The 25,042-nt window shown below is 52.6% G+C and overlaps 11 protein-coding genes across 11 annotated transcripts; 7 read left to right on the top strand and 4 right to left on the bottom strand.

Moving 5' to 3' along the window:
- Positions 1-531: 531 nt before the first annotated feature.
- MICPUCDRAFT_55185 (uncharacterized protein) lies at positions 532-1,521 on the top strand (the record flags this gene model as incomplete). The annotated part of the gene is made up of 1 exon (XM_003055867.1): positions 532-1,521. The coding sequence occupies one exon, from the start codon at positions 532-534 to the stop codon at positions 1,519-1,521; it is 990 nt and encodes a 329-aa protein (XP_003055913.1).
- Positions 1,522-2,959: 1,438 nt separating this feature from the next.
- Positions 2,960-6,351, top strand: MICPUCDRAFT_55186 (uncharacterized protein). Its single transcript, XM_003055868.1, has one exon. It carries the CDS (start codon positions 3,199-3,201, stop codon positions 5,608-5,610), a length of 2,412 nt encoding a protein of 803 aa, XP_003055914.1. The 5' UTR covers positions 2,960-3,198; the 3' UTR covers positions 5,611-6,351.
- A 2,222-nt stretch (positions 6,352-8,573) lies between these two features.
- On the top strand, positions 8,574-9,562 carry MICPUCDRAFT_55188 (uncharacterized protein; the record flags this gene model as incomplete). Its single annotated transcript, XM_003055869.1, has 2 exons — positions 8,574-9,216; positions 9,276-9,562. 2 exons carry the CDS (start codon positions 8,574-8,576, stop codon positions 9,560-9,562), a joined length of 930 nt encoding a protein of 309 aa, XP_003055915.1.
- Positions 9,563-10,140: 578 nt separating this feature from the next.
- Positions 10,141-11,821, top strand: MICPUCDRAFT_64177 (uncharacterized protein; the record flags this gene model as incomplete). Its single annotated transcript, XM_003055870.1, has 1 exon — positions 10,141-11,821. The coding sequence occupies one exon, from the start codon at positions 10,141-10,143 to the stop codon at positions 11,047-11,049; it is 909 nt and encodes a 302-aa protein (XP_003055916.1). The 3' UTR covers positions 11,050-11,821.
- Positions 11,822-12,871: 1,050 nt separating this feature from the next.
- On the bottom strand, positions 12,872-14,642 carry MICPUCDRAFT_64179 (uncharacterized protein; the record flags this gene model as incomplete). Its single annotated transcript, XM_003056269.1, has 1 exon — positions 12,872-14,642. A coding segment is annotated over one exon (1,771 nt), but the record flags the coding sequence as incomplete, so codon positions are not given.
- A 2,179-nt stretch (positions 14,643-16,821) lies between these two features.
- On the top strand, positions 16,822-18,210 carry MICPUCDRAFT_24681 (uncharacterized protein; the record flags this gene model as incomplete). The annotated part of the gene is made up of 2 exons (XM_003055871.1): positions 16,822-17,930; positions 18,110-18,210. Coding segments are annotated over exons 1-2 (1,179 nt in total), but the record flags the coding sequence as incomplete, so codon positions are not given.
- Positions 18,211-18,245: 35 nt separating this feature from the next.
- MICPUCDRAFT_64181 (uncharacterized protein) lies at positions 18,246-19,330 on the bottom strand. The gene has a single exon (XM_003056270.1). The coding sequence runs from the start codon at positions 19,246-19,248 to the stop codon at positions 18,685-18,687; it is 564 nt and encodes a 187-aa protein (XP_003056316.1). The 5' UTR covers positions 19,249-19,330; the 3' UTR covers positions 18,246-18,684.
- Positions 19,331-20,647: 1,317 nt separating this feature from the next.
- On the top strand, positions 20,648-21,368 carry MICPUCDRAFT_64182 (uncharacterized protein). Its single transcript, XM_003055872.1, has one exon. The coding sequence runs from the start codon at positions 20,908-20,910 to the stop codon at positions 21,322-21,324; it is 417 nt and encodes a 138-aa protein (XP_003055918.1). The 5' UTR covers positions 20,648-20,907; the 3' UTR covers positions 21,325-21,368.
- Positions 21,369-21,371: 3 nt separating this feature from the next.
- Positions 21,372-22,118, top strand: MICPUCDRAFT_64183 (uncharacterized protein). Its single transcript, XM_003055873.1, has 2 exons — positions 21,372-21,682; positions 21,824-22,118. Exons 1-2 carry the CDS (start codon positions 21,437-21,439, stop codon positions 21,971-21,973), a joined length of 396 nt encoding a protein of 131 aa, XP_003055919.1. The 5' UTR covers positions 21,372-21,436; the 3' UTR covers positions 21,974-22,118.
- Positions 22,119-22,309: 191 nt separating this feature from the next.
- On the bottom strand, positions 22,310-23,991 carry MICPUCDRAFT_55194 (uncharacterized protein; the record flags this gene model as incomplete). The annotated part of the gene is made up of 2 exons (XM_003056271.1): positions 22,310-23,053; positions 23,289-23,991. The coding sequence occupies 2 exons, from the start codon at positions 23,989-23,991 to the stop codon at positions 22,365-22,367; spliced, it is 1,392 nt and encodes a 463-aa protein (XP_003056317.1). The 3' UTR covers positions 22,310-22,364.
- Positions 23,992-24,108: 117 nt separating this feature from the next.
- Positions 24,109-24,966, bottom strand: MICPUCDRAFT_55195 (uncharacterized protein; the record flags this gene model as incomplete). Its single annotated transcript, XM_003056272.1, has 2 exons — positions 24,512-24,966; positions 24,109-24,464 (listed from the first exon to the last, which is right to left on the bottom strand). Exons 1-2 carry the CDS (start codon positions 24,924-24,926, stop codon positions 24,109-24,111), a joined length of 771 nt encoding a protein of 256 aa, XP_003056318.1. The 5' UTR covers positions 24,927-24,966.
- Positions 24,967-25,042: the final 76 nt, after the last annotated feature.

Genomic DNA, 25,042 nt, shown 5'->3' on the forward strand with positions numbered 1-25,042 from the left:
AGCAGAGAGCACGCAAAAACGTCGACGCGGACTCCTCAACGCGTTTTACATTAGTGTACAGCTGTACACGTACACGTGTGCAGTACCTTCGTACAACGTACGAAAGTATCTATTTCCGGAAGTACGTGTACAGTAGTGTACGTGTACGTGTACAACGTTGTACTGTACAGTACAGTAAACATTTATTAGGGCGACGGAGCGGAGGCGCACACGAAGCTTCATTTATCGACCGAGTCGGTCAACTTCATTTGACAAAATACTCAGTATCTACTCACTTGGAATATTTCTTTGAGTAACAGGGTCTGGTACATACTGTAGAATACTGTACCTTATTCGTGTACGAAAGTACTTTCGTACAACGTTTATACAGTACAGTACACATAGAATACGCGTACACGTGTACAGCTGTACACGTACAGTAGGGCTGCAGTACACGTACGCGTATTCGCTCAGCAACGAGCTGAGGTGGTGTTCAGATCTCAGCTCCTCAAAAAGTGTCGCGCGAGGGTCCAGCCAGTACTCACGGTTCCGATGGGACCCCCCGGGGGGCGCGGGACCGGGCGCGGGGACCGGGCGGATGACACCGTCATCATCTCCGGGCAGACGCTCAAGCGCGTCCTCGACGCGGACACGAAGCAGTGGGTTTACCGCCCCATCGACGCGCGATCGGGGGAGACTGTCTCCAGAGAGGCGTTCGAGGCCGCGAAGCGCGAAGCCCGCGAGGCGCGCTTGGAGAACGACCCGAGGGTGATCGTGGATCGAGAGAAGCGATGGGCGGCGGCGCAAAGAGCGGAGATACGTGAAATGCGCGCGCAAGACGAGCGAAAGACGCGAAGGGAGCGCGTCAAAGGAGCGAAGAAAGAGCCTGGTGGCGCGTCGGCGAACGCGGCGAGGTGGAAGAAGCCGATCGCGACGGTGAAGCCGCCGACTGCGCTCTTAAGCCTACGCGAAGAGATGCGAATCGCGAACGCGAACGATTTAAGCAAGAAGAATCCGAAAAGCTACGCGTTCGTGAAGTCCGCGCTTGACGCGGAGGAGGCGAAGCACGACGCGAACGTCAAGGCGGCGAGGGAGAAGGCGTACCAGAGGGAAAGGACGAAGCGCGGCGTGCGAGGCGCCGCGTGGGGGGACTCCGAGAGTGGGGAAGACGATGCGTTCGCGTCGGAAGAGGAGACTGGCGTCGGCATCCGGGGTTCGCTCGCAGATCTGGACGATCCGGATTACCGACGCTCGTCTCTTCCGCCAGTCGCGGGCGACAGCGGCGGCGGGGCGTATCCCGAGCCGCGCGGCGTTGGCGACGGCGACGGCAACGACGGTGGCGGTGGCGAGAGAGGACGCGGATGCGGTCGAGGAAGGGGCGGTCGAGGAATGAGCGGGCGAGGTGGTCGCGTGGATCTCTCCGAAGCGATGTGTGGCATGATCGTGAACGCCGGCGGCGACGGCGACGGCGGAGGGAGAGGGAGAGGGAGAGGACGTGGACGCGGACGTGGCGCGCCTTCTGTGGCATTGTTCGAGCCGTAACGCTCGCGAGCTCTAGCTAGGCGCTGTATATAATGTATGACTTGACATAAAACAGTACACATACACGTCGCCGCGTATGCGTACTGTAGCCCAAGAGTCAAGTGCTGTTATTCAGCATTCCGGCCTACCTGCAACAGGTACCTGCAACGTACGGAAGTAGTACGAAAGTACGAAAGTACGAAAGTAGTACGAAAGTACTTTCGTACTAAAGTACTTTGTACAAAGTACTTTCGTACTTTATTTCGTACGAAGGTACAGTACCTTCGAAGGTACTTTCGTACCTTCGTACGAAGGTACACGTGTATAGAATACTTCCGGAAGTACGAAAGTATTTTCGTACGGAAGGAGCAGTACAACGTGTAGCAGTACGTGTACACGTACCTCCGCTTTTTTTGTGTAAAATTAGGTGAAATAGTGTGATACTATTAAGCTTGACCGACTGCGTCGTTCAAGGTTCGTTTCACTCACCCTTAATAATATACACAATTTGAACCTAATTTTACACAAAAAAAGCGGAGGTACGGGAACATTAAAATATCAGGAGAAGGTGAGAAGGTCTCGTCAGGCGGGTTTCTCAAAGGTCTCATGTTCCCGTCGCGCAATATCCTTTAGGGTTTGTGGGGCGCGAAAAGTTTAGGGTTGGCGCGCACGGCCATTTCTGGTCTGTGGGTAATGTATCGCGGAAATCCGCGAGATATTTCATGGGTTTTAGGGGGTTTGAAGGATGTCTCGGGAGATCCCATTTATTTTTCGTTCGCAGAGAGGTCCCGGGGAAATGCCGTGCACAGTGGTGCCGACCGACCGCTGGTTAATTAAAGCACAACGTGATAACTACAAGTAGTTTTTGGTCTCATTTTGGTCTAAATGACTAAATGTATTATCGCGTGTTGTCTAAAAGGCCCATAACCTTACGCAAGTCTCCAAAATGAGCCTTTGTTTAAGAAGCCTGTTTGAGACCTTTTTGAAGACCCCTCGCGGCCGCAACCTTCATGGACTTCTATAGAACCCTGTGAAATGTAGCCTACGGCAGACCCTCACAAAACCATATAGAAACCTCACGCAAGTTTCTGGGAACTTCTGTGAGATTTTGACGGGTGTTTGAGACCTTTGTAAGTATCGCTTGAACTGGTTGTTCCCATTTCGCGAAAGTTCCGTGATTTAGATATAGCTCCTACGACCTCCACGACTTTTTATAGCGCCCGTGGAATAAAAGTTCCGTCATTTAGACATAGCCCCTACGACTTCCACGACTTCCACGACTTTTTTCTGACTTTATACACTCTCCCCCCCCTATGCCCTCCCCTCTCCTTTTTTTTTTAAACTTATAAAAAAGTCGTAAAAGTCGTGGAAGTCGTAGGAGCCTTACGAAAATGAGACAGCACGACTTTTGGGGTCGCTTGACGAAAGTCGTGGAAGTCGTAGGAGCTATGTCTAATTTAGACCAATTTGGGGTTCGCTATAAAAATAAACCCCTATCTCCACAGACCCTCCACCGAACCTGTTTGAAAAGAACTGACTGAAGCTGTTTTCAAACACACTATAAAAATTGGTCTGTAGACACTAAGAAAAACTATACAAACTACCACTGTTGATTTTTGGCGCCAAAATCTTTTTGACGATCCAACCGAAGCTTAGTGGCCTGCGCAAGGTTGACCTGCGTGTTTGACCTTTCAACAAATGGCCCAAAACCAGCAGTCTACCCGTCAAGGGTGCCACTCAATCTTCTCGAGCGAGTCAAATGCACAGCAAACACGTTTGGCATTCGGAAACCTCCACGGTGGACCTCGTGAGGGATCTCAAAGCGACCTTAGTTCTACTGACGATAGCAGTGATACTTATCTCTGCCGCGAGCTTGTCGGACGTGATTCTGACGCAACGTGCATTCAAGCGTACCCGAACCCGCGCAGTGTAGAGGACGAGCTATCACTAGAAGTCGTCCGAGAAACATGCCGCGAGATCAACGGTCTAAGGAGAGGAATATCCCGACCAGGCAGGTTCGACCCAACGCCCGAAAAGCGAAAGAGAACCGTCACGTTTGAAACGTATGAAACGTGTCCTTGCAGTATATGCGGTATTGTAGACGCAGGCGAAGGCCTGGTTTGTGAAGTCTGCGATAAGCTTGTTCATCTGTCGTGCATGAAACCACCGTTTAGTTGTGTTCCTGACGGTGACTGGCACTGCCTTCAGTGCCGAGAACAGTTTGACTTTACAAATTTTGGGGTGCAGGCACCGTGCATGCTTTGTGGTGTAGCTGACGACAGAGACGGCCTGGTGTGTGATAGGTGTGATACCGTGTATCATCACGAATGTCTCGGTGACACTGTCGCAGCATACGCTTCGGAAAAGTGGTTCTGCAGCTCTTGTCATGACGAAGCTTATCGTGATAAGAAGTTATCTTCTTTCACGAGTCGCCTATGGGAGGGTCTTGATGGCCAGACCGGGCCTGCGTCACCATGCATGAAGGATTTATTATCCGCGAACGAAGGCCCGTCTATCATTTCTTGGCTCAAAGATGGAGAATTCCAAATGCGCTATGCATTATACCTTCCTGTCGTTAATTCGGACCAGGTTTTTGAAGTTGTGCACGCTGCTTCAACGCCTCTGTTCCAGCGATCCTTTTCATGTATTAAGAAGAACGTTTTCCTGCTAACAGGCAGTCAAATGGACATACCTCCGCGATATTTGTGCTCAATCGATACCCCCCCGATGGTCACCCATGTTGGATATAACCGAGACTGGGCATTGCCTAAAGGTTGCGCTGCAATAGTTCCCATGGCCATTGACGTGGAATCCATGTCTCTCATCGATCTGCCCAAGAACATCCTTGATGTGATCTCACCGGACAATTGCTCACAGCATTACCCCTTGGCCGACAGCTCGGGCCTAAATGTATGCGAACTTTACAGTGGCCTTGGTTGTTGGCTAGATGGTGCGCGTCGCAGTGGAAAACTGAAGTTTGGCATGGCAGTCGAAAGTGATAGCGAAGTTGCGCAAGTGTCCAAGGACTATTTACAAGGTTGTGCAGAGATAATCAATGAAAAGGTGGAAGTTTTGGTTGGCGCAGAGGGGCACTTCTGTCGAAAGGGAAGTTCAGCTGAGCATGCACTGGAGTTTATATCAAAATGCAAGCTCGATTGCATCGCCGGTTCTCCACTTTGTGAGGGATTCTCGAACATGAACAGACATCACTGCAGTCACCGATCAAAGGAAAAGCGCTGGCATTTGAAACATTGGGGACAGGCGGTACTTAAATTTACGCCAGCATATGCCCTAATGGAAAATGTACCCGAAGTTACATCCGGCCGTAATGAAGAACACCTTTGTACGCTGCTAGCCCTTTTGGCCATGGCAGGATATCAGTTGCAGACGTACTTGCTGTCGTGCAGTGCCTTTGGGGCAGCCAGCAACAGAACTCGCTTTGTGCTGGTAGCAACACGAAGAGGTATTCCTGTTCCTCCATCGCCGAGGCCGACGCATCGGTGTTTTTCAGTACGTCGGCCAGAATGCAGTGGTGTGCGTTGGGCTCTTGCGAAGGGTAATCCGAGCGCATACGACGGGCGTTACGATGAATTACTTCCGACGGTCATGTTACGAAGGGTACTGTGTGATTTAGGGTCTCCAACAGCACCACCGCGAGATGCGTCTTTACCTGGCGATCTTCACGCTGAGCGGACAGAACATGAAAAAGTCAGAGCTCTACTCGATGCGCTTCCAATTGATGAAAATGCATGCTACGCAAACATCAGAGCGAAGATCAGAAGAAAATATCCCATCAGCCGTGCAGAGACTGATATGAATTCGGGCGCAGAAAAGTTTGCTCAGCTCATCTTCAGGCGTCTAAACCCAGACAGGCCAGCCTGTTCTTTTACGACGCAGTTCAGACCTGATGGTTTCCAAGGACGCGTTGTCCATCCCAAGGAGGCCAGGGTGTGTACTCCCGCCGAGGCACTCTCTTGTCTTGGGTTCGAGGTTTCCAGCCTTCCGCATGCCAAGTTGAGCATCGGCCACAGGTTGGCAGGTAACGCGTTTTCACCCCTTGTGACGAAGGCTATTTTTGACGCAATCTGTACCCCTTTGGAAGAACGCTGATATCTCAGTCTAGTTACGGAAAATACGAGCTCGCGTGCCTTGTAGCTTGAATTCCTCACAACTGTCCTTCTGGACCTTAGCCTGAGCTGTCCTTCCGAGCACGAATTCTGGCATGTGTTTCGAAAAATCGCATACCCAACTGCCACGACAGAGACAACGGTTGTTGGAGTCAGTCATGTTGGATTTGTTTGCGAGCAAGTCACCTGGATCCAAAGGGACATAACCGTTTCACCCCTGTCGCGCGCTTACATTCTCGAGATTTTTCTGTGGTGATATTCCGCGATGCATCGCCTTGAAGTGCCTCTTTACCTTCATCTTGCACCTGATCATAACAAGTGGCTCACGTCAAGAGAAGAGTCAGCGAAAATTCTATGGAGCAGGTACACTCACCAAAAGGTTAACGCGTAGTTCCCAAAGCTTTACTGCGGGTTCTATATCACCGTCGTCGTGTTCAATTCGATGTAAGTAGCTCTGGTCGTCGAAAGCGGTGATAGTCGCGGGATAAAACTTCCTATCAACGTGCCAATATATTTCTACACGCCGGCCCACCGCTTTTTCTCGCAGCAAGGCAAGTTGGGCGCTGATTGATCCTTTCTTTGCCGCTGAGAGTACCTGCAAGCAGTGGGCATTAATAAGTAAACGCACGAGTGATGAAGTAACCGACAAATACTCACCCTTAGTTGAGGACAGTTCTGACCTGATCGCACTCCTTTCAGAGGCGAACGTTTCTTTTGTCGAGTGCTTGCTCGTGGGATGTGACGCTCACTGAATGAATTGTTTTGCGACTCGTGCTTTTTCGACTGGCAAACGCTGCACACACCACAAGTCGCAATTGGTATCTCGCTCAAGTTTCCGATTTTCCGGCGAAGTATTTCTGCCTCCTTAGCGTGCAACTGACGTAAACGCATATCATACACGTTTTCAAGAGCCCCGTCTTGATTAACCTGCCACTCCAAAGCCATCTCTACTGCCTTTTTATACTTCGCTCTTGATGCAAGCAAGGGCTGCTTTTCAAGCTCATCGAAATACTCACGGAAGGGGAGTATTCCAACCTTATTCATCCACTCATAAGACTCCTCTGCGAAATATACAACCATTCTATGTGAATCAGACGTCTGACCGGGCTTTATCTTTTCTATCGCGTAGCTTGGAATAACGTCTCGATCCTCATCGAGATGCAAAGCGATTCCAGGCCAAAAACACGCCGTCTTGCTATTTTTTGTGGGGATCCAAACAACCTTACCGGCGTGCTCACCCTCAGTTTGCTCTGCAGAAACCTTGGGTTTTGGTGACTTTCTTTGTTTGGCGTTTGGCGTGGCGGGAACACGTATCCCAAAGGCGTGGGAGACAAACGGATCCAAGTTTATGCCGTGTTCCACAGCACGCGATACGAACCCTGAAAGTACATCGGGATCGACTTCTTGACGTGGTGCTGAAGACAGAAATTCACCCAACGGGGTAAATGAACAAATCTCTGGAGTCTCTGCCACGCGTGGCAGACCTCGTCTGCCACGCCATAATAAACCGCTTGGGTCACGGGTAGTGAACAATTTGATATTTTCGGGGCAAGAAATGATATTCCATGCTGCTGAAGGCCAGGCGTGAAGTTGAGTGTCGTTCTCGTGACTTTCTGTCGCAACACTCGAAAGACTGGGAACTGGCTCAGAAAACTTCACCCCTTCACATTCTCGGGAAAACTTTATCTCATAAGGGCTCAAGAGTCGTTGCCCTATCCAGCAAGCCTGCGGTACTGAGACCGCGCGGCCAAGCAATTCCATTCGTTTGATATAGCTCGATTGAGTATTGACCGCTCTCATCCACGGACGGCCAGGTATCTTGAGAGGGAAACAAGGCTCTGTCCAACCTACTGGGAAGCCACTCAACCGCTCGGCATCTTCGACCTCTAACCTGAAAGCACGACCATTACCTTCACCTAGATCTTCCACCATGCACAGACGTCTCCCATTTGACGCCGTCAACGTGCATGTTTCATGCGCTAGCGGACAAAATCGCTTCTCGGCAAGGTCAACACAGGTGACGGATATCTTTGGTGTGACATGCGGAGGTGTCATGAAGCAGTCATAACACTCAGCAGCAGATCTTTTGTCACCGTCTGTTTTGCTCACATCGATGCACTGTCCCTTACATATGCTCTCTGTCGAAAGAATTACGTCTCGAGGATCGCCATGGAGAGAAGCGACGATGAATACGCGACGGCGTCGCTGCGGTAAACCAAACGCAGATAAGCTGACAACGCGGTGGGCCCAGCTGTAACCCAAACTTTCTAGTTCTTGCACGATGTATGCTATCGCAGGTTCTTGAGGTGGATCACTGGCAAGATGCCACATAAGCAAGCCCGGAACATTTTCCAAGAGAACCCAAGGCACGCGAGTTCTGCGAAGCAGGCGAAAAATATGAGAACACAGTGCGGTGCGCATACCGTCTCGGAGACCTGGCCGACTTGGGTTCATCGTGCTGACGTCCTGTGAAGGCAACAGATAACGTGGTAATCGGGGAAAAGGAAAGAAGTGTGCCGGACCTCGCACGGGAATCCTGCAGCGAGCAATTGCGCTCCTGCAGGAAGGTCTGAAAGCTCAGCTACGTCGCGACGAAGTTCTCTTCCAGGAAAGTGCCGCTGTAACACCTGCAAGCAGTGAGGATCGTTCTCTACTTGCATGATGACCTCGTGCCCGGCTTCTTCTAGACCTAGGTCGAGACCACCTATGCCGGAAAACAAGCTGACGACCTTCATGCCCACGTTGAATAGCGAGTCCGTGCTCTATTTATAGATTGAAGGATAGGGTTTGCTTGAAGTCGTGCCTCTGTGGCAGCCCTGAACTCTGTTTATAGTTCTCGATTCGAATGGATATTGTTTCCAAAAGATATTTTTGTTGTTAAGTTTCCTCCGAGAACTCACTAAAGTCTTCCTGAAGTAGTACTGTCAAAAGTGCCCGCCACCACCCATGCGTCTTCTCGCGTCGACTACGCTAGTGATAGTGACATGTTGCGCTCTATGTGACTATGCCGTGACACTCGTCTCGCTCACGGTGAAAACACCAGCCCAAGGGCTCGCGGCACAGCGCGCATGCTTCCGAATAAGTCAAAGTCTGCTTACTCTCGACAGGCTTGGTCCCACTCGGGTATACGACGCTGTCGTGTTCACCATACGTGCTGTGTCGATCACCTCTGGTGGTATCACGACAGCAGTCTTCCTGACTATCTCTCACCTTTTGGCTGCGGCCAGCAGACGGAAGCACATGAGTCCTGAGGCGAAAAAGCTCGTCAGACTCGCGGGAGCTTGGCTGAATATGGCGTCAGTCACGTGGGCATTTATATCCTTGCTGAGGCACGTGCCAGGATTTTGCCCTGTTTGCGAGAAAAATGGTTCACCCGATGTCAATGTTATTGGTGGATACTCCTTGGATAAACCCACCACGACTGGCGGCACTCTCTCGAATCTTGGTTTGGTCAAGAATGCGAGGCGACGTCGTGAGTTGACTACGCTGCGCAACATAACCTTCATATCATGCTATGACGGGGATACATGTTTCTTTACACTCCCAGAGGTCGTTGAGCACGTGCCGGAGCTCGCACCTCTGTTTGGTGGTGAGTATTTCTAGCAGCATTTTAGAGTACTTCTGTCCTAATGTCATTGTATTGCGCAGCTCGAATTGCTGTGCGCATATATGGCATTGATTGCCCGGAGCTTGGGGGGCGTGCAAAGTGTGCGAGGGAAAGACAGCTAGCTATCCGGGCACGTGACGTTGCGGATTCCATGCTTCGCTCGGCGATATCCCTGCAAGTGACGGATGCACGACCTGACAAGTTCTTCCGCGTTCTTGGCCGGTTGATCCTGAACAATAGTGTCGAACTCGGCAAAGAACTGGTGCGCGGAAAGCTCGCCGTTGAATATTCCGGCAAGGCAAGATCAGGCGAGACATGGTGTATGTGAGCTGCGTAATGTTTACCTGTATTACTTTTTTCATACTGACAACACACCAGGGAAGACTCTCGTGCCTCTGACAAATTCAGTCAGGTAAACACGACTCGAATAGAAATTTCTCTCGTGGAGCGAAGATATTTTTACGAAAGGACTATTGCTTCTCAGAGACATAAAGATATTTTTACAAAAGGGAATATTGTTAAGATATTTATAAGCTTGCTGCCAACTCCAAGAGGCTCGCCTCTCACACCACGTTTACGCGACACGATGTTCTCTTCGCTTAAACCCCTTTTCGGTCGGAACGGGCGGGATGGACCACGCCCTGGTGGCGTAGGGAAGAAAAACGTGAAGTCCACTGAGACTTCTAGTGCCGACACACATATGGACGGTTCGTGGGGCAACAGCCTGAGCCCTGTCAAACTTGCAGCGGCTGCCTTCGCCGGTATAGGGGCGTACGCGGCACTCGCTCCTCATCTACAGGGCAAGGGTGAAGGGCTGATGCACCTCGAGCACGGCATCGAGTGTATCATTGACGGCTTGACCGGATACAAAACTGTTCTAGTGAAGCTCAAGAGGGGTGATTCTTCATGGGACCCAGCTTTCACCTTGCTAAAAAAGTGGTTACAGAAGTAGAGAGAGATACTCTAGGTACTCATGGAGCGCAGCGTTCCGGCTCATGTCTCGTTCAAACCACAGCTATCGAAGTCCTCTCTGACGAAGGGCAGCGTTTGACCTCTCATAAAGGTAACCTAGAGGAACAGAATCAGGTCATTGTTAACGCTCTTGAGATCATCGACTATCCTACCAAGACCGAGGAAATTTACAATCGATCTTTATATAAAGTTCGTGTCATCGACAACTCTGACACTGATGAGGCAGTGGCCCGCACACAACCATTGTCATCCCACGACCATGGGACTCGATTTGCTTCAAAGGCGTTGAGGTCCGCGAACAAAGATATCGATACAAAAAAGGATGAACTTGAAGAAGCTGAAGAGGTGGTCGAACCGGCAGAATATGATAAGGGTTCAAACTCTGAGAAGCTCATCAAACAAAAGCGATGGTATCCTAACAAAGAACAGCTTCGGCGACTTGAATTTTATTACAAGCACTCTCGTTCATCATTCAAGGACAGGGAAGGACGCACCCAGATTCTTGCAGAGCTCAGCAAACACGGTGAAACTAAAGGGCAGGCAAAGTTGCACACTTGGTCTATGAATCGCCGAGCAAAAGAGAAGAGGCAAGCGGCGCAAGAGGAGCTGGCGAAGATAATTGACGAGACACGTGTCAGTGTGCCACAGCAGCAAGCCGTGAAGACGCCAAGCGAAGGCGACGGAGCGATTGCAGAGTACTCGAACCCCGAGGCGTGTCGAGTGTGTGGTATTGATGATGATGACGGCATGTACTGCGAAAAATGTAACGGCGTGTACCACTTTGCTTGTCTGGGACTCGACGCGCCGCCCACCGATGATTATATCTGTCCATCATGCCAATAAATCTTAATAACCTTCAGGGGGCACTTTCTATAATATTTGCGATGATACGGGACAAGCACGGCGCGACGGACCTCTCACGCTATCGGAAGCTGGCGAAGGTCTTTTCAGGGAGCGACGAGCGTTCAGTTACGATTCGCATCAGGAATTTTCGTGCTAATGAGACTCCCTAAGATACAAACAAGATCTCTTCTAAACTCTTCTTCAAAAAGTAGTAACTTGTACAGACTTATACCAAAACTACTATGACTCGAAGGAAAACCCGGTGTCGAACACATAATTTACTGACACTACGCACGACAAGTGGGAGGGCGTTCCCTTTCAGGGAGCGACGAGCGTTCAGTTGTGAATATGTCAGCAACAATAAGAGCCACCGTGCTGGAGAAATTGCCGATGGCCAGGGAGACCGTCGCGAGGTCGCTCGAGGCGAAGCGGAACAAGCGGCCAGCGGATAACGCGCGTGAGGTTCGTGACCGCATTGGGTGGCTGTCGCCCTCGGCGGCGACGTATCTTTCTGAAAAGAAATTGCCGTGTCGATTTCTTCAATCTTCAAGCATTTTTCCTCGGCTTAGTCTCGGCGTTGCTTTGGGTCTGTACATATTGGTGATCACAAGGATATCACTTTTTACAGGAGGGTAAAACCGATTTTATGCTGCAGCCTGCCTCAGCATCCTGGCAGATGCCATAGCGTGTTCTAGACAACCCCTCATGATCACACTGCAACTCTTTTCCTTGACATCACAATTTCGAACTGCATGTGTCACGTTATTTGCTGCATAGCCCTCCATCACGGTGAGCGATCCACGAGGAATCACCACATTATGTGTTCTGTGCCCCGTGTACTGCCCCTTTACATTGAACGAGAGCACGCTCTCGCTATGAAATCTCGCAGATACTATGGGTCGCATAAATAGGCTCGAAGGATCAATATGCACCGCGAGCCCTTGACCAGGCATTGCATACAAATTAATCACGGCCATGTCAAAGAAATCCACACTGGAAACAATTTCAAGATCAGCTGCACGCTTGCAGATTTTAAGAATCCAGTTTGGCATAGGGGGCGCATCTGAATACAACTTTGGAACCTTGCATTCAGCACGGCCACTTCTACCAGGTTCTTCTCCGCGAGCAGGGCAATTGTTATAGGCGTAACGGAAGCCAAAAAATATCTTCAACCGCTTCAAGTTTGCACTCACGTGAACGTTTCTACGCGATACCGAATTCTGGACGTTGCCACGTCCGAGTCCTCCCGGCAAGTGTTGCTGACTACCATTGCAGGATGTTAAGTCGTCAACACAACGCTCGAGTTGTCTCAGCTCTTCAGTTGTAAATGCGTCTAGGTATTGAGTTATGCCGAAATACTGTCCATTTGAGCGAAATTTGTACTTCCGTTTTGTGATTTCGAGCTTCGAATTTCCTCCCAGCCGGAAACGTATTTTGGCATCGGTATGCTCCAAACCAGAACATGCAGTTTGTCTTGAAGTGCCAACGCTAGCACGAATCATATTTAGGTGTATTGGCGATACCACATATCGCGCAAGAACTTCATCCGGTATTTTACTGAATATATCATGTGAAACCCAAGCTTCGCGCATAGCAGAATCCATGCCCTTCGCCATGATGGTCATGATCATCTCATTTTGTGTGTGAGACCAAGACCGTTTGACTTTCCAGCCACACGGCGCGACCCTGACTTGCTCTGTCCAACAAACTTTCATCACCATTCCTTGAGCTTCACTGCACCATACCCTTGACACGCGGTCAATATTCTTTGCAAATGTTTTAGGAACATCGGCCATGGTCAGTGGAGCAAGTGGACTGGAACCTCGTAACCAAGTTCGACAGTTCTCACAAGTCCACTGTGCAGTGAAAAAATCATGTTTGTCACCGGGCTCTGCTTCTGGTGCAACACATTGCAAGTGCCACTTGTTCTGACATTCACAGCATTCAATCAGCACAGGGGCGCCACGTTTTGGCTCCCCTGGTGACCTATCAGAGAAGTTCCACTCTGTCTCGTGACATCGAGAACACACTGGATACGGTTGTTTTCTTCGCTCCCTCGAGGCCAGAACGTCGCTCTTCACGAACATTTCCTTTGTGGTTTGCAACGTTACACTGCACGGTAACGATGACTTTGACGAACAAGTTTTAGCCGGAGGGACATCAGCTCCAACGTTCCCCGTGTTGGACGCCGACTGAAAGCGAACACGATATGCATTGCTTTTTGATTCTCTTGAGCAAGAACCACAACTATCCGCCTTCAATAAAGTCAGGGCCATGGGGTCGATGTAAATACTTCGACGTGTCGCGAAAGGTGCACCAGGGTTGAGAAATTCAGTCCAAACGTTTGCCTGTCCATCAGAACTGATTGGAACTTGATAATCAAACATTGCTGCCCGGCAACCATCAAATATCTCTCCAGAACATATATAACTACCATGAACATCGTGCACGGACCTGGTTTGCATTGCAAGCCTTTCAACAACATAAATTGCTGTTTTGACCTGAAATGCTGCTTCTTCCACAGGTGTGTGCGAGGGGGAAGATGAATGTTCATGAGTGACCGCTCGAACAAGCACCACATATTTTGGAACAGACGTTTGACTGACGAGCTCAGTATGCGCAAAGAGCTTGTACCTGTACTGTTTGTCCAGCACACGACCACGAAGACGTTGGTCAGATGATTGCTTTACAAGGTTAGACATGGTCCAAATTTGACCGACCTTAGGTTCAACAACTGCAGCCGTTTGGCGGCCTGGCAAGAGGAGATTATCTCCACAAGAAGAGAACGTATCACGCAATCCAGTTTTTGTGCTCACTGCTCCCCGCAGAACTGCAGCAACAGACGCGCGATGAGAAAACATATCATCGCTACAATTCGCAATGTCCCATCCGCGCCATTTTCTGCCCCTGTGTCTCAGTCTTTGTACGGCGCCACCGCGGCCTTCCTTGTACCAGTGACACCCTATCCCACCAGTCGCACTCTCGCTGCCTTTTTCTCTGTCAAGAAATGCAACCTTCCAGCGAGCAGGTCGATCATTGCAGATGTACCGGCGATCATATGCCATGAGCGTTGCGTAAACTCGAGGCAATCCGCTTCCATCTTCGTACATGGCCCAGACATCGCCAACTTTGCGCTGCGCAAGTCTGTGTTCAAGAGCTTCTTCATGGATATTTTCGGGAAGTTTGTTGATAACACAGACACCATTTTCATCTACGTTCGCGTCTACGAAATCACGCATGTCGGCCTCGTAAAACTCGTCGCGGAATGTGCAAGGGCAACCGTCTCTCTCGTAAATACCCAGAAGAGGGTCTTGATCGTGATTAGAAAGCTCTTTATTTGATATTAGTTCATGTTGAGGCTCATCACAAGACATAAGCTCTGATGTTGATTTGCTACTAGCACCTATGCTTTGCGTATAATGTATTCCTTCTAAACTTCGGACCTGACCAATATGCGGACTTTGCCGGCGTGCCTGGTTTTGGGGTAATCCACCTTCAGTGGTTTTCCTCTTAGACGACTTCGTCTGCGGTGGTGTACAGCTCGTCGGCTCCGCGTCCTTGTGGTGTACGCAGCTATGTTCTATCCGCGGCATTCTTACCCAGGCGTTCAGAGACAATAAATGAAAGTTGGTCCTTGATCGCGCACCGGTGCGCTTTAACGTCGTCACTTCGTTGTTAAGAAGTTTGGTTTTTGTCCTGCTGGCCTTTTTACTACTACTCCTACTACAGTGACGATAACTGCAACTACTTCTACTGCTACAACAACTACTACTATGATAACGAAAGCCGTCAAAGGCCGTCTAAAAGTATAAATTATGAAAACTATCTACGATGTAAAAAACCAGGGCAACATTACAAACAAGGCTATGCTCTGCGGCAGAAAGTAGCCGTAGGCTCGGGATAGCCCGCATCACAAGGATATCGAAAATCCACCCGTCACAAGTTCTACCCTAAAGCTACTAACCCTGCTTGAATGCCGTTGTCCAATATACGTCAACCGACGCCTAATTTAGACCAATTTTGATAGTGTGTTTGAAAACAGCTTCAGTCAGTTCTTTTCAAACAGGTTCGGTGGAGGGTCTGTGGAGATAGGGGTTTGTTTTTATAGCGAACCCCAAATTGGTCTAAATTAGACATAGCTCCTACGACTTCCACGACTTTCGTCAAGCGACCCCAAAAGTCGTGCTGTCTCATTTTCGTAAGGCTCCTACGACTTCCACGACTTTTACGACTTTTTTATAAGTTTAAAAAAAAAGGAGAGGGGAGGGCATAGGGGGGGAGGGGGGGGAGAGTGTAAGAAGTCAAATAAAGTCGTGGAAGTCGTGGAAGTCGTAGGGGCTATGTCTAAATGACGGAACTTTTATTCCACGGGCGCTATAAAAAGTCGTGGAGGTCGTAGGAGCTATATCTAAATCACGGAACTTTCGCGAAATGGGAACAACCAGTTCAAGCGATACTTACAAAGGTCTCAAACACCCGTCAAAATCTCACAGAAGTTCCCAGAAACTTGCGTGAGGTTTCTATATAGGTTTGTGAAGGTCTGCCGTAGGCTAAATCTCACAGGGTTCTATAGAAGTCTATGAAGGTTGCGGCCGCGAGGGGTCTTCAAAAAGGTCTCAAACAGGCTTCTTAAACAAAGGCTCATTTTGGAGACTTGCGTAAGGTTATGGGCCTTTTAGACAACACGCGATAATACATTTAGTCATTTAGACCAAAATGAGACCAAAAACTACTTGTAGTTATCACGTTGTGCTTTAATTAACCAGCGGTCGGTCGGCACCACTGTGCACGGCATTTCCCCGGGACCTCTCTGCGAACGAAAAATAAATGGGATCTCCCGAGACATCCTTCAAACCCCCTAAAACCCATGAAATATCTCGCGGATTTCCGCGATACTTTACCCACAGACCAGAAATGGCCGTGCGCGCCAACCCTAAACTTTTCGCGCCCCACAAACCCTAAAGGATATTGCGCGACGGGAACATGAGACCTTTGAGAAACCCGCCTGACGAGACCTTCTCACCTTCTCCTGATATTTTAATGTTCCCGTACCTCCGCTTTTTTTGTGTAAAATTAGGTTCAAATTGTGTATATTATTAAGGGTGAGTGAAACGAACCTTGAACGACGCAGTCGGTCAAGCTTAATAGTATCACACTATTTCACCTAATTTTACACAAAAAAAGCGGAGGTACGTGTAGCCCTACGTGTACTTATTCGGAACGTTGTACGGAAGACTTTTACGGAAGTACGAAAGTACGAAAGTACTTTCGAAAGTACGAAAGTACGTACGAAAGTACCTTCGAAGGTTCAGACAGTACTTTCGAAAGTACTTTCGTACTTTATTTCGAAAGTACGAAAGTACTTTGCTACTTTCGTACTTTCGAAAGTACTTTCGTACGATAGTACTTTCGTACACCGTTACAGTACACGTACGTACGTGTACAGTACACGTACGGAAGTACAACAATGGAAGTACTTTCGTACTTTCGAAAGTATGATATTTTATTTCCGGAAGTACGTTGTAGGGCTACACGTACACGTACAACTACGATTTGTACCTTCGAAGGTACTTTCGTACAACGTTGTACAGTATGATACTACTTTCGTACTTCCGTCTGGTACTTTCGAAAGTATTTCCGTACCTACCTAGCTAGGGCAGTGCTACACGTAGGGCTACGTGTACACGGACGGTACACACGTACAGTGTACCCCGCACAGCGCACACCTGTGATCTCAGCCTGATCTCCGACGCGACAGGACAACGCGCGTGGAACGTAGCGAACACACTCCGTCTCGAGCGCGATGGAGGGCGGCGCGTACGCGCAAGGCGATCAGACGACGGAGCTCGAGTTTGAGAGCGCCATGACGTTCGCGTCCGCGCGCGGCTTCGAGCTCGGTCGCGTCGCGGCGCGCGATCGCGCGCCGTCGCGCTCCGCCGCCGCGTTCGATCGCAGCTCTAGCGCTCGCTGTTGTTCCACCGCGCACGCATCGCGTCCGTTCGCCGCCGCGAGCGCGTCGAACGATCGCAACGTCGGCGTGTGGAGCGTATGCAAGTCCTTGCTCGCCGGCGGCGTCGCCGGCGGCGTCTCGCGAACCGCGGTCGCGCCGCTGGAGCGTCTCAAGATCTTACAGCAGGTCGCCGGGAGCACGACGAAATCGTATAAGGGCGTCCTGGGCGGGCTGTCGCATATCCTACGCACGGAAGGCGTCCTCGGGATGTTCAAAGGGAACGGCGCGAACTGCGTGAGGATCGTCCCGAACAGCGCGTCGAAGTTTCTCGCGTACGAGTTTCTCGAGGGATTTCTAGTCAAACGTGCACGCGAGAGCGACGAAAATGCGCAACTTGGTCCGGTTACGCGCCTCATCGCCGGCGCGGGCGCGGGGGTCTTCGCGATGAGCGCGACGTACCCGTTAGATATGGTACGCGGACGGCTCACCGTGCAGGTGGACGGGAAAGGGATGAAGCAGTACACGGGGATGATGCACGCGACGAGGGTCATTGTGCGAGAGGAGGGCGCCCGCGCGTTGTACAAAGGCTGGCTCCCGTCCGTGATCGGCGTCATCCCTTACGTGGGCCTGAATTTCGCGGTGTACGGGACTTTAAAAGACTACGCCGCCGACTTTCAAGGGTTGGATAGCGCGAAAGATCTGTCCGTCGCGAGTGGGTTGGCATGTGGCGGCGTCGCCGGCGCGATCGGGCAAACTGTAGCGTATCCATTCGACGTGTGCCGGCGAAAGCTACAAGTCGCCGGGTGGGAGGGCGCGAAAGCGCTCGCGGAAGGAGAGCATGCCAGGCGTTTGTCGAACGTGCGTTACACCGGCATGATAGATTGCTTCGTGAAGACGGTGAAGAACGAAGGTGTCGGCGCGTTATTTCATGGTGCGTTCTCGGTCGGCTCCTTGACGTCTTAACTCGTTCTCGCGTCTTGACTTGGTGCCGTGGTGACCTGACGCCTCGTGCTTCTTCGAAACGGTGATTCCGTCGTCGTCTACCCTCGAACGCGTCTCGCCGTGCATCACGACTGAACGATGCGTCTGGTCCGTCACTTCTCTCTTTAGGCCTGAGCGCGAATTACGTCAAGGTCGCACCGTCGATCGCGATCGCGTTCGTGACGTATGAAGAGCTGAAGAAGCTATTGGGGGTGGAGCTTTACATATCGTCCGGGTGACCGCCGGTGACCGTCGCGTTCTGAGCGGGGGATGCGTATTCCTATATCACTATATTATTATTTCTGGCTAAACCCTCCGTCGTCGCGTCGCGTCCTTGAACCCGTGCTACTTGACAAACCGCTTGCACAGCTCCTTGAGCTCGTCTCCACACGCGCTCGTGAGGCGCTCCACTGGGCCGTCCGCAAGGGAAATGCATGGCGCGCGTCTCACGAATCTTCCCGGCAAGCGTGCGTCTGGGGGGAATCGCGTTCTATATTGCCGCTCACGATGCCGCTGGCGTCGTCCGCGCGCTCGGAGTGAAGAGAAGCCCGACTCTCGACGGCGTCGCTTTCACCGCGCTCGACCTTGGGTGCTTTTACCGTCTAGTTAGTTGTCAAGTCGAATCGTTTCCACGAGTGGTCAGGAAATAAACTCGAAGCACGCCATCCAAGCGCGCGCACGGACCATCAACACTTCACCGGCCGCTACTTCGCGAGCATCGGTCGCAGGTGCTGCTCCGCGAACGACGTGAACACTTCCATCGTCTCCGTCTCCCTCGAGACGCTGACGCGCCCTTCTCTCCAAGAGCGTTCTCGCTTCTCTTCCGCCACGTCGAGCTCTAACGCGTCGATCTCGTCCTGGACCGTGTAAGCCTCCATCTTCGCCTCGACGGCGTCGACGTCGCGCTCGACGAGCGCGCGCAGCGCGGAGCCGCCAGCGCGAGCGAACGAGCGCGCGACGTGCCTCGAGAGCGCCTTCGCGCTCGCTTCGTCCGCGCTACGAGTCGCTATTGCGGCGACGAAGAACCCTTCCTTCTCGCTCGACGCGACGGAAAACCAGGACGTTCGAAGGAACGAACACGAAGGCGGTTGTGCGCCTCCGACGAGGGAGTGCATCGACGCGATCGCCGCCACAAGCGGGCGTTGGACCATGCCGCGCGCGCCGACGGAGCGCGAAACGCGCGATTCGTTCACCAAGATCGTCGTCATCTTCGTGAATATCACAACGCCTAGAAGCCACTCGACAGAGGGATCGACTAGGACGGTCATCGCGAGCGCAACCCAGGGTCTCGCGCGGCAGGCGCTTCGAAAACGCGGGCCGGGGTGTCCTTGACACCCTGCCCACTCTCTGCGGGTTAGGGGGAAAATCAGTGCCTTCGCTGCCGTCGGTCAGGTAGTTGGGAGAAGAGGGGCACGGCGCGGCATGGTATTTAGTCTGGCAAGTACGGAAGTTCGTGTACTGTACTGGTAAAAGTTCCTTTTCTAAACGCGACAGAACGGATCCAGTCTCTGACTGAAGTGCCCATACGAAAGATCGTGACAGAAACGTGACACTGACAAATTGCCCATACGTAACCTGTGGATGGGCCCAAATTCCAATCCGGGCTATTTAGTGTGCCCCCGCGCGAGTACACGCGGTCGGTCGAAATCGTCGACCGAACTCGCCAATCTCGGTTCAAACTCCCCGACTCGACGAAAAATCTCGTACGAAAACGACCGCACAGCGCATTCAGTTCGGATTTTCGATGGGACGTACAAAAAATCGGGAGGGAACGCTTAAAATTCTGGCAGCGCTTTTAGTCAGGAAGTGACGTATCGTACTCGACGAAATGTGATTGTTTAGTAAATGTGATGGTTCACGTCAGGTCGGCGGCCGGGTAACGGGCTACAACCCTAAAGTCCTACACGTACAAAACCCTAAATACTCTGGATTAAATTACACCGCTAGATACTGAGACAGACTACACCCGTCATCGACCTGTGCTCAGGCGTCACGTCTCTTAGCTCATCTACGATGATCACTCCTCGTCTCCCAACACGGACGCGCAGGATTTTTTTTTTCCCGACTTCAAGATCGTGGAGTTGTTGAAAGGTTACGATTCTCGCATGACAGAGCGGGCATAAGTGTCGGCCACGAATGCGAACGTGCGATTCGTCGTGCGAGTAGTAGCTTCGTTAATAATAATAATTATTATAATAATAATAATAATAATTATAATAATAATAATTATATTAATTATAATAATTATAATAATTATAATAATAATAATAATAATAATAATAATAATAATAATACGATTTCTCGCTCGCGAATCACCGCACCGTTCCAACTTCGTCCGCCGCGCGCGCCGCTTAGAGCGGGATGCGCTGCGGGGTCCAGCAGAGGTTCGTGTAGACGCAGCCGAGGAAGCACGCCGCGATCGCGGAGCAGCCGCAGCCCTCGTGCGATCTCACAACCCACATCGGGCAGAAGGTCTTGAAGCAGCACTCCGGAGGGGTCTTGTATTGCTGTCCCCCATCATGATCACCTGCGGCTGCTGCATCACGGGTTGTTGCGTCATCGTGGCCTCGCAGACCGGGCCGGCGGTCTCCTTCTCGACCTCGGGGGCGATGGTGGACATTTGCATGTCGGACATGTTGAGCGGTGGGGCGGCGGCGTGAAGCGCGTCGGGAATGACATTTTTTAGATATACAAAAAAAACTCGGTGGAGATAAAAAAAAAAATATTGGCTTCCGGCTTCATTAATTTTCAGGTTATTTTCCCCCTCTGCTATCTGTTCTACCCTGTATCTGTATTAATCTGTTGTTTGGGAGAAGGTTTACCTTCTCACCATCTAGGCATTTTTCCCGACCTAAGGGACGATAATTTCAACCAATCAAATGCGTTTGGCGCCCCGTATCCAAAGTGCACCCCTTTGTTAGTCTTAAATGAGTACGCGAATTTCGTACTACGCGGAAACGGCACCTCGGGGCTCGCGGCTACGACGAAGACGACGACGTGAAGAAAAAAGGATAAGGAAAAGGGCACGGCTCGCGCACCACACTTCACCACGTGTAATACAACACACCGCCTTCGTGCCACCCGCGCATTCCTCCTCCACACGCCCTCCATCGCGCTACGTAACGCCCCAACGCTCGACGCGCGAAATGAGCATCAGGGCTGCAGCACCGAATATGGGCCCTTTCACCAGGTTAGTCTGTACGAACTTTCGTACTCTTCACACTAAATACGCTCCCGGGCCCCTTCTCCCAACTACCGACGGCCGAAGCGCCGGAGGCGCTGATCTGGTACGTGTACACGTACACGTACCTGTACGTGTACACGTAGTCTGGACCAGAGAGTGACCCGGTCGGAAGGGCATCAAGGAAGAGATAGATTTACTGTGAGGCTGCGACGCCGCTTGAGCGCACTCGAGCACGCGCGCGCGCATACGTTCGTTCCCTTCGCGCAATCTATATGGCGAGCTTCGTGATGTCCGCCGGCGCGACCGCGAGCGGGACCAACGCGCGCGTCTCGACCAACGCGCGCGTCTCCGGCCTCGGATTCCGTCGCGCGGTCGCGGCGCTTCCGCGAGTCACGTCCGCGCCCGTCGCGAAGTCCGTCGCGCCCTCCGCGGTGGTGACGACGTGCGGCAAGCCCGGGGCGAAGGCGAAGACGAGGAAGAGCGCAGCGAAGCGGTACAAGGTCACCGCGAGCGGCAAGGTTCGTCCCCTCGCATGCCGTTCTCGCGCGCGTCTCCGGATAGGTCGTTCGCGCGTTGAATAGGGTTCAGGTTTTCACACGTGGCGGACTATCCTCCTCCGTCGCTGACGTCGTTCTTCCACTCTCTTGATCCTCTCTCAGGTTCTTCACCGGCGCCCGGGTAAGCAGCATCTCAACGGACACAAAACGACGGAGCGTAAGACGCGCTTGAGCGGCGAGCGCCAGGTTGGAAGAGCGCAGATCCCGCTAGTGAAGGGTTGCCTCCCGTACTTGAAGTCGAAGATTCGTTGAGGGTTGTGAAGTAGAAGATTCGCTGAGGGCCACGACGCGGCGAAGGCGCCATAGCGACGGGTGGGTCGCGTGTTCGCTGTGCCCCAAGAGGGTGGATGGACGCGCGGCGGCCGGGGCATGTAAAAAGATCCAGCCCAATATATTGTCGCGGGTGCAGTGTGTTCAGTTCTTGGAGTTCGTCACAATTAAGCGGCCCCGCGATCTTCACCAACGCCGCGAGCGGCCCCGCTTCGCATCGAAAAGAATGGCAAGCTCTCTGCTTCCTCGAGCTTCCTGCGGGGCGTCGCGACTGAGAAAAACACGGGAAAAAAGCCCTCGTACACAACCCGTTGTTTAATCGCGTGCGCGTCACCCTGACACGTCTGGAAGAGCAACTCACGTCTACACGCACTCACGACGGCCCGACGAACTCCCCTAATGCACGCGCGAGGTCCTCGATCTCGCGCACGTCCACCCTCGTGTTCACGACTCTTTCACGCGCGGGGTGACCGCACGCGCCCCCGAGCGCGTGTTTCAAACAAAAAACCGGCCGGTTAAGATCTCTCCTTCCTTCTCGTGTGGTTCCTCCGTAAGGCGCGCCCTTCGCGCGATCGTTCCCTAATGCCAACGCCGCGCCCGCGGCGGACTTTCCCTGCGCCCTTGCCCTCGCGATGGCTTGCGAGAGCTCGATGTGATCTTTCAGCTTCCAACACGTTTCGCAGCGCGCGACCGCGAGGTACGGCATCGATTTGCACTCCGCGCACACGACCTCGTGGTCGTGAGTCACTCTGCCTCCCAAACAATCATCGTCCGCACTCACGCGAACACCTCGAGTCAGCGCCGCGTCGCGTCCGGTGCGTTGCTCACGCGCGATCGTGAAAAGATCATCGCGTATCATCCGCGCGACACTCGCAATCCACGGCGCTCGAGCCTCGTCGCTCACGCCGCCCGGGCTAGCGAATGATCGCGCGTGTCGTCTTCCGGTTTCGAGCAACACCCTCTCGTGAGAGAATACCGCGTTTCGCTTGAACGAGCTCGTGACATACGCCTCCACCGCGGCTCTTCCGAATGGGACCCACTCCGCTGTGCCGAAATTCACGGCTGTTGAACGAACGACGGTCGCACGACGGTCGCGCAGAAAGTCTTGATTGGTCAGCGACGTCGACGCGAAGGATGAACGACAGAGCAGGTTCACGACACGAACCCAATAGCAATGGCGACGGCGACGCCGCGGGTACCGGTTACGAGGAGGCGATACGCGGAGTGCCCTCGTCGAGATCGAGAAGATGGCATGGACGTAGACGAAACGAAACGTGCGATAATGGTCTAATCGCACCTTCTCCGACGTTGTACCCGTGCGAGAACCCGGCATGGTACGCGCGCGGCCACGTCACGATGAACGTCCCCGGTTTCTGCAACGTCTGAAATACCGGGACGCCGTGGGCATCGCGAAGAACCCCGGGGGGTACGAGCGTGACGAGTCGGTGCAACAGATCCGGGGTGTCGTGCACGCGCGTCGGAACGATCGTTCGCACCGCGCGTTCAAATGCGGACGCCGACGCAGGGGGGATGGAATACCACGTCTTCGGCGCGCCGTCGTGGAGGTAGTTCACACTTCCGAGGTAGTGATCCTCGACATGCCAGCAAAACGCACTGAACAGCATCCCGAAGTAAATCCATGGTCGTGTCAGCCCGGGAATGTCCCCACCGACAACGCGAAGTATGTTCGACGGGTGATTCACGAGCTCGCTGAAATCCCACGCGTGTCGCCGCGCGCCGTCCTCGCTGTCGCTGTCGCAGTCGCCGTCGCCGTCGCCGTCGCCGTCGCCGTCGCCGTCGCCGTCGCCGTCGCCGTCCGCATCCGCGCGACGACTCATAACATCGTCGCTGATTTCGTCGTTACCGTCGTAATTCGCTCTTGGATACAACCCGAACCCAGATCCGTACACATCCGCGTCCAGGTCGCTTCCATACTCAACGCTGACGCGTTCTGCGTTCGTCTCGACGATGCGCCAAAGCCACAGGTCGCGTGCGTGCATTTATCAAAGTCAGGTGAGTCATGGATAGATAGAATGTGTGTGTCATGCATAGTGAGAACGACTGTGTCATTCAACATTTGAAGAAACCGACGGAGAAACGGACATGAAAATGTCGCGTCATTGTCGTCGTCGAGACGAACGATGACACAAGCAGAGGGAAGAAGGGGAGATACAGGTAGGGACAGATTCAAGAGAAGATCCATACCAAAATTCTTCCTCCACCGCCCTTGCCCTCGCGTCCGCTTCCTCGAATCCGCGCTCTATCATCAACCGTTTCACCTCCGCGTCTAACGACAAGTGCGCGTGCATCCACGCTGCCGCGAATGAGTCCGCCATGGCGCGAAAACTCTCGCGCGTGTACCGTTTCCCGTCCTCGAAGTCAACTCCCTCTTGAAGGCGGTGCACCGCTTGGAGTTTCGTGTCGAATGGGATCTCGCCGCCGCCCGCGTTTGCGTTGAACGGCGGTCTCCATCCTGGGTCAGAGACATGATCGAAGTCAGCGTCATAGTTCGTACGGGACGGGCGCCGTCCGCGCAGGCGCGGGGGACGGGGAAGCGCACGGGGTGGAGGCTGGGGGACCGACGCTCGACTCCGAATCTGAAACTTCGCGCGTCGTCGTCGTCGTAGTCGTCGTCGTCGACGACGACGACGACGCGTCCGCGCGCGCGCGTCGCACCTTCCGGAGGGACGATTTTCACGATCCCCGCGGCGATCCCCTCGCTGGTGATGCTCTTAATGTACGCGAACGGGTCGCGGAACTGCTCCGGGGTGGGGTGAAACGTCGGGCACGAAGGCATACACGTCGAAGACGTTCGCTTTTGAAGTTTCACCGACGCTCGCAGCGCGCGCTGCACCTCGGCCTCATCGAACATCGCGTCGTCCGCGTCGCGACGTTTCGCGGGCGGGCGCGTGAGGCGTTTTGACCGCGCCGCCATCGCGCGGAACACCGGCACCCAGGAAACGCACTGAACGCGTGTCCATCTTTCGTTTCACCTTACTCGTATACCCACAACCTGGTCTCGTTCAGGGACGGAATTCCGTCCCTTTCCGG

This window comes from Micromonas pusilla (assembly GCF_000151265.4).
Source record: "Micromonas pusilla CCMP1545 genomic scaffold MICPUCscaffold_2, whole genome shotgun sequence".
Lineage (NCBI taxonomy): Eukaryota > Viridiplantae > Chlorophyta > Mamiellophyceae > Mamiellales > Mamiellaceae > Micromonas > Micromonas pusilla.